Genomic DNA, 7,755 nt, shown 5'->3' with positions numbered 1-7,755 from the left:
TGATCTCAAAAAGACCCGCAGAACGCATTTAAAATGGGAAAAAAAGAAGCCGGAGATCTCAGAATCGCCGAAGGGTCAGCGATTCCTCCGTCGGCTTACATTTTTTCCGAGGAGATGGCTGGTGAACTAGGTAAATTGACATGCATGTTAAAGACAGTACAAACAGGGACAAATTCAGGGTTTGTGGGCCACGCAACATTGCGGGACCCTCAGAGTTTCGGGCCCCCTCCAAAAAATACTAGTATGGCTGCCATTAAATCTTGGTTTGAAAAGCATAACATATGTATATATATATATATATATATATATATATATATATATATACATATATATATATATATATATATATATATATATATGATAGTATAGACGGGAACCCATCTACCGTTGCAGCCCTTGAAAGCTGGGCGTGTTACGTACGCACATGCATGGAGCTTATTCGTTTTCTTCTGATCATGGTAAATCCTGTCATATTAGGCTGAGTATCTCAGAAAAATAGCAGAATAAACTAAAGTTGGCTGTTAAATTCCATGAAAGTAAACACGACCTTGGTTCCTAGGTTATTAACGACTAGCCGGCTGGTCGATGTGATCAGTTGAAGGCGGATGACTAATCCGGAGTTTTCCTTTTGTTATAAAGCGGTGCAAAATATGCTAGCATTCAAAATATATTAAGGATGTGACGCACAAGTATAAAAAGTGCCACGATTTCAATAGCCAAGGCAAATGACACATCGGACGTCGGCGGCACAGCAAATTATCTTCGACAATTGCGCGCAAAAATTTATCGGCGCACATCCGACTGCTGCTCTAAGGGTAAGGCACCAAGGCCGATAGGGGCGGAACCTGAGCGATCATGGGTGCCTCGTGAGGCCAACAAAGGAGCTTTCGTCAACAAGAACAGGCTCCTCGGAGCAAACGAGAAGAACCCAAGACCAACGGGGTGGGCCCTACAACGATCGGTGGTGCTCCGGCAGGCTGACATATAGGACCCCAGCAGGAGCACAGGGCCCTCAGAGCAAAGGAAATTTACCGAGGACCAGTGCGATGAATTTATGCCCCTGTGCGATCGAGAGTGTCCGGGTAGGTGAAAAGAAAGAGCCATGGTAGGAGTGAAGGGTCCTCCGCAAGTGAGATCAAAGAAAAAGAGCCCTATTTAAGAAATAGGACCTGTGAGCACCGCGTGGCTCTGTACCTTACTTGCATGCGGTCCAGCAACAGCACAAGGCCCTCCGAACCAGTGAAAAGAACCCGACATCTATGTGAAGGGTCCATGAGCAACAGAGTGTACCCTGGCACATGGGGCCCCGGAAAAAGCGTATAAAACCATTCGGGCGAATGGGAAGAGTCCATGGAGGAAAACCTGATCGCTCAAGACTGTCCAGACATATGCAGAGTGTCCCAACAGCAGCGTAGCGCCCTACGATAAAATTCACAGATATCAATAACAGCATGAAAGACTTCCTAGCGATCCGAATGACCCGGCAAGTGGACATACAGCGCCAGTGCAACGGCGCAAGGCCTCCGCACAGGGCAGTGAGCCCCAAAATTCCCTCCAATTAAGAGCTCAATCAGCTAAGGATTAACTTCTGCGTATGGGCTCTTCACTTTCGTTTGCAACTGTTCTTGGTGGTCTGCCGCTAATGGCGTCCAACTTTTCGTTTTGAGTTAGAAAACCGTGTTCGTTCGGTCGGTTATGTGCCCCTTCGGAGCTTATGGGACACATCGGGGCACAAGGGGATATGGTCCCGTGCCTTACCCCCTCCCTCTGTAGCCACCACCAGCCTGAGCAGCTTAATAGATGGGGCCCTGCCTAGAACATAGGGCCATCAATTCAAATAGGACGTACCCAAGACAGAACATGAAGGGCCCCCGAACGATCGAGTGTGTCCGAGCAGGTTAACATATAGTGCCCCCGAGAAGAACGGAGGCCCCTCCATTCAAGTAAGGAGTACCCAACATCAAGTGTGGAGGGCCATGAAAAGCTCAAGTGTACCCTAGCAGATTATTAGATGGCCCCCGACAGGATCATAGGGTCCTACATTTAAATACCCAATGTGCAGGACCCCCAAACGATCCAGTGTGCCCAGCAGGATAGCAGATGGGCCCCCGACCAGTGTGTAGGGTTCTCCATTAAACTAGAAAGTACCCGAGACTCAATTTGGAGGAGCCTGAACGACCGAATGTGTCCAAGCAGTTTAACAAGTGGGCCCAGACAAGAGCCTAAGGCCAAAGACATATGGGAGCGTAAGGAAGTGAAAGAAATCTGGAAGGGCCCTAGATTGATAAAGAGGGCCCATGAGCACACTGGAAGTGCGTTGCTAAGTTAACCGAGACCAACGTGAGGGACGTCTGAAAAACCGAGAGTACCCCGGGGAGGTCAACATATGGAACCCCTAGCTATAGCGTAGAAAGCCTTTCAGGCAAATTGGAAGAGTCCGTGGAGGGCCTCTGATTGACAAGAGCACCCCGGCACGGTACCAGGAAAGGCCCCAGCGTGGAAGGCTCCTTAACGATCGGGTTGATCCCGCAAGTGGGCGTTTAGGTCCTCTGGACAGCGTAATGAGCCTTATAATATCCCAGCTACGGACCCCTTGGCCAGTGAAGAACAATTTTCGTCTACTGTTGGGCCCTTCACTTCCGCTTGCGACTGTTCTTAGACGCCTGGAAGCCCAAAAATGTCCTATTTTGCTATGTTTTGTGTTAAAAAAAACATCTGTTCTACCGGCTTTGGACCCCTCCGAAGCCTTTGGGCGCCTTCAGGGACTAGGGAGGGGGGGGGGGGGGGCATGATATCGTGCCCTCCACCCATGGATCCGCCGCCAAGTACAAAAGTAAGTTATACGTAAATTAAAGAAGAAAGGTTGGGGAGCGTTTAACATTGTTGCCCGCAATTTTAAAAGTGGGAGGGGGGGGGCATAGCTTCTTGACCTCCCTTTCCTTACACCGATTCTACCAGGAATCAAGTAAAAATTTATCCCCGGTTCCAATAAGGAAGTACCGCCACACAGTGATGTGGTGGTATTGTGACGTAATCAGACAATCAGCTGAGTGTTTGCGACCTTTGCTGTGTGGTAACATCAGCTGCAGCTGCTGCATAACTTTGTGCATGTGTGGGTGAGGCGGGTTGCGGGGTGAGTACGAGCGGGAAGGCGAAGTTCTGTTCATGTATGCTGCATAAAAGTAAAACAAGATAGTAGGAACATTCTTTAATGGTTAGCTTGTCTGATGATCTCAGCAATGCACGGGCTGCGTGCGGAATGCGCATAATATAGTTTGTGGTGGGAGACTTACGCCGTTGGCGCCTCACAACCAGCCGCATACTGCTGAGGGGTGAAGTTTCTTATTCAGTTACGGGATTCAGCCCCCACCCAACTTGAGCTCAAGACCCTGCAATATTGATATGGACGTGTGACAAATCTGACAAGGAATATGTTTGCACATTTTGGGAGTGGGTTTTGTCAATTTTCACTTTTGCTCATCTCATTTTGCAAAACTTGCTATTAACCCTGACTGGACAGGTCCTGTATGACTACCTTTCATTTTGGTATGAATTTCTGGACTAGAATGGCACCATGATTGTAGTAGAAAGCATTAAGTAAGCAACAGTTAAGAGTTATCAAAGTATTAACCTGAACTTTAAGTTATTGCAGACAAAGTCAATGAATTTCCAAGGAACAAGTGTGACTGATAAAACTTATGCAAACTGCTTGGGTAGCCTTAGTGACTGAATTGAAATGTGTAAAGATTGCATGCACCAATTAGGTCATGTCAAGAGCAGAATGTGCAAACTTTTTCTATGCCGTTACCCAAGAACAGGTAACCAGGAGTGCCCCTCCCTCAATCCCAGCGACGCAGTAAACCATACGTTAACACCAGAAAACATAAAATCAAGTCGCGGGACTCCCAGCTAGGAAGATGAAACAAACTTTAAAAAAACAGGCGAGGAGGTGGAGCAGACCCGAGGGAATTGTGTTATGTGAGAGGGAGGGAAAAATCATAGATGAAAAGGCTTAAAGTAGTCATTAGCCAAAATCAGCTAATGACAGCCCACTACAACCGCCCAATAATCTACAACCACTCAATTCCCGGTGTTAGTAAGGGTTATACAGTCACAAGTCAGAGGGGGCAATTACCTGGTCATTTTTGTGCTGGGTTTTGGGCTGGATTTCCAGGGAGTCCACCCAGCTAAGCAGAGCTTGTTGCTGGGAGAACTGTCTGTGATGCCACCAGGGTTTGGTGCCTTGAGAGGGAAGGGAGCAGCTGGTGAAGTAAGGCTGTGACTCTGGTGTTGTTGGCAAGAAATATGATAATTGAGTAGCCTAGGTACTGAGATTAAACAGTTTCTATTGATGCCAGTGGTCTATGGCTCCTACTGTTGCCACAAATGATGCTCTTGTGTGCTATGCTTGTTCCTTTGTATGGAATCACATACTCAGTCATGGTTGATTTACATACATCCAATGGTATTTCATTCGATGACTGATGGTAGATGATGGTCTTACTTTAATTCAGCCACTAAATAATGTGAATAGCTGGCCACATGGGCATGCAGTAATATGTGGACCTAGGTACCTCAATGCACAACCCTTGGTTGATGGGGAAATACCCATGTGTGTGGCCCGGGCAACTGAATGTTTTTTCCATCAATTAATGCCACTAATGCTTCCAGTGACGTACAAGTGATATCGAACCGTGGTCAAGAATATGGCAGAGCTACTGCTAGATCCTGATATTAGAATATGGGTGTTCTTGCCCATAGTAGTTCTCACATTCTTAATTGGCATTGTCAGACATTATCTGTCAATTCTAATATCTTCACCAAAGAAAGTTGAGCTCCAGCAAATGCAAGACAGGTGAGTGCTGCCCATATTGTTAAAGTGACATGCACTGAAGATGTTGTCTGAGCCAAGTGCACGTCATCCTGTGCTACCACTGCCTGCCAGCCATTTCTATTTTATGTACCATAAGCCAAAAGTGGTAACCTGGAGTGCCCCTCCCATTATCCAAGTGGCGCTATGAATGAACCATACATTAACATGAGACAACATGAAATCAAGCTGTGTCACTCCCAGCTGAGAAGTAGAAAGGAGCATTAAGAAGGTGGTGAAGAGATGTTGGAGATTATACAATAATGCCTCATCTTTTTTGAAAATTCCTGGAAATATCCCTAATGACAGTGTGCTGTTGAAAAGATGAAGAACCACATTGAGTATAACATTTATGATATTCATCATTGCATGTTACATGTGTAATTATGTAATAACATAATATTACATTGGTTGTTTCTACATTTATATTGTCCACTCCAGCCTTGGCATTGTTTAAGCCATTTGGAACAAAAATTAATCCATCTTCAATGGAAGGTAATATATTGTTTTATTTGCCACATGTGGGATGGCCTACATGCCACATCACCTGCCTTGACATCCACCTTGAGTTTTTCTTCAAATGACTGAGGAGACACTCCTGGTCTCCTCACTCAGTGGTCTCATCTACTTTGGTTTAGGGATCCCATCTCCACTAAGCATGAAATAAGACTCACACAAGTATTGCTTTGTCTCGATATCTGTCCAATTTTTTCTCATCTCAGAGCTCAGTTTTCCATTTCAGGTCCTCAGTTCCACCTTTCAGTGAAGCTATCCTGCATTTAGATAGATCCACCTCTTTCCCCACTGCCTCAACTAACACTGCCATCCCTTATTTGTTCTGTCTGCTCCTCTCAAACCCCACTCGAATAGTTGGCTTAAGTTATGTTAGATTAAGCCAGTTATTAACCCTGCCCAATTACTGCGCCTCATTCCATCGAGGTGAGATGCGTCGCGCCCGCTGCAACGAAGTACGTCCGCACACATCGAGGCCCGGAACACAAAGGATGATGCAAACACTTATGCTAATGTAGGCATGTATATTATTTTTCATCTGGGGTATCATGTAGCTGTTGCATGGTTGACTTTATTGGACTTTTCCAGCCAAGCACTGATCCGTGCTCGCTTGCTGAGAGAGAATGGAAAGTTCCTGCCACAGCAGGGATTCGCCATGCGGAAACATTTCTTCAACAATGAAGATGTTGGTAAGTTGGGTGACTATGGCTGGCTCCTGGTTGCTAGATCAGTCAGAATCCTGCCATTGTTTTGTGGTGTCATTTTAGTCTGGAAATTTATGCTTTCTGTAACCTACGTTTGTGAGATGTGTACGCTCTGATGCGCACGCGACGCTCTGCATCTTGGATTGTTCCAGTGGGGCTTGTGACTGCCAGCGCCGGCAGCACAGCGAAAAGGCCCCGCAATGGTGGAACCTGACATCGTCCTGACAGGGTCTGCTCTTTCTAGGTTTCTTTAAGACACAGAAGCGAGCGCCTGTTGCGCAGAACCCGATGACTGACCCCAACATGATGACGGAGATGTTGAAAGGAAACCTGACAAACGTACTTCCCATGATCCTCATTGGCGGTTGGATCAACTGGACGTTCTCCGGTTTCGTCACCAGTAAGACCGCTGTCATCGAATGTCTTCATGAAGTGATGATCACATTGCAGGCGTCTGTTTTTTTGTCGCATGAAATTTTTGTCACTACTTACCAGCGTCTAGCTTTTACGTGAGCACTACTGCTACGATGGTTGTAGCTTGGGGCAGGTGCAGTTTTCGAAATTCCGTAGCTTGGATCTGCCCCAACTTACGGCGGGTTTGGTTGTTATGTGCCATTGTCTGTAGCAGATGATTTCCGTGCAACCTCACCATTTGTACCTGCTCCGCCTGAACAGTGCACGGTATTCGTCCGTTCGAGTACTGGCACGTGACGTGGTCATCGTCATACCTTTTCATTCTGATTGTTCTCGCTCTCCCTGACGCTCCAGCCGTCGTGCTGACCTCGTCTCCTTCGACAGCCAAGGTGCCATTTCCGCTGACGCTGCGCTTCAAGCCGATGCTACAGCGCGGCATCGAGCTGCTCTCGCTAGACGCCGCCTGGGTGTCATCCGCCTCCTGGTATTTTCTCAACGTGTTCGGCCTGCGCAGCATCTACGCCCTGGTGCTGGGCGAGAACAACGCGGCCGACCAGGCTCGCCTGATGGCCGAGCAGATGCAGGGCCCCGCGGCTGCCATGCCGCAGGATCCCAAGGCCGCCTTCAAGGCCGAGTGGGAGGCGCTCGAAGTGTGCGAGCACCGATGGGCGCTGCGGTACGCCGAGACCGAGCTGCTCGGACCGGGTCTCACACAGGGCGAGACCATCTATCATCAAAATATGCTCCTCTAGGGCGATATGTGTGTAGCCGGCCAGTTGAAGATGGACGCGTTTGGGACTAGGTGTGGGCCGTTGTTCCCCTTGGTCGATGTATTTAGGGTCCGGTTTAGTGTAAGATGCGTGTTGGTTATGTGATTCATGTTTTGCTGCCAGGCATAGGCTTGTATAAATCGATTAGAACAGATTTGTAATTAGCACATGTTATTTGTGTTTGTGATGAATTCTGGTGACCCATTAATATCTGCAACCTACCCAAGGTTCATTTGTCGTACAAAAATACACATACAATATGGAAAAGAGCTCAGTGAAGAACATCTATGATGATGATGTATTTGAACCGTGAAAGCGACAGCTACGGTTACAGTCGGTGCAGATGGGGCAGCGCCTCACGTCTTCATTTCCGACCTGGGAGAGAATACGTCCCAGGCAGAACGAGCGGTCATGCCCGTACGACGGTCCTCTTCCTCTGTCCTTTGGGACGCAGCCGCGGTGCATGCTAGCGTTGCAGGTGCGC

The 7,755-nt window shown here is 47.6% G+C and overlaps 1 protein-coding gene across 1 annotated transcript; it reads left to right on the top strand.

The window, feature by feature from the left end:
• The first annotated feature begins 3,100 nt into the window (after positions 1–3,100).
• On the top strand, positions 3,101–7,538 carry LOC119107817 (ER membrane protein complex subunit 3). The gene is made up of 5 exons (XM_037231376.1): positions 3,101–3,133; positions 4,672–4,855; positions 5,972–6,072; positions 6,332–6,487; positions 6,886–7,538. The coding sequence occupies exons 2-5, from the start codon at positions 4,707–4,709 to the stop codon at positions 7,251–7,253; spliced, it is 774 nt and encodes a 257-aa protein (XP_037087271.1). The 5' UTR covers positions 3,101–3,133; positions 4,672–4,706; the 3' UTR covers positions 7,254–7,538.
• The last annotated feature ends 217 nt before the right edge of the window (positions 7,539–7,755 follow it).

Source organism: Pollicipes pollicipes, unplaced genomic scaffold, assembly GCF_011947565.3.
Source record: "Pollicipes pollicipes isolate AB1234 unplaced genomic scaffold, Ppol_2.1 Scaffold_6686;HRSCAF=7923_pilon_pilon_pilon, whole genome shotgun sequence".
Taxonomy (NCBI): Eukaryota; Metazoa; Arthropoda; class Thecostraca; order Pollicipedomorpha; family Pollicipedidae; genus Pollicipes; species Pollicipes pollicipes.
This window is presented reverse-complemented; position numbering and strand designations above follow the sequence as displayed.

What these genes read in the sequence shown, in the direction of transcription:
- LOC119107817 (XM_037231376.1), top strand. Translation starts at nt 4,707, where the DNA reads ATGGCAGAGCTACTGCTAGATCCTGATATTAGAATATGGGTGTTCTTG. An exon ending in CTCCAGCAAATGCAAGACAG is followed by an intron (nt 4,856 to 5,971) that starts GTGAGTGCTGCC and finishes GGACTTTTCCAG; the next exon opens with CCAAGCACTGATCCGTGCTC. An exon ending in CTTCAACAATGAAGATGTTG is followed by an intron (nt 6,073 to 6,331) that starts GTAAGTTGGGTG and finishes TGCTCTTTCTAG; the next exon opens with GTTTCTTTAAGACACAGAAG.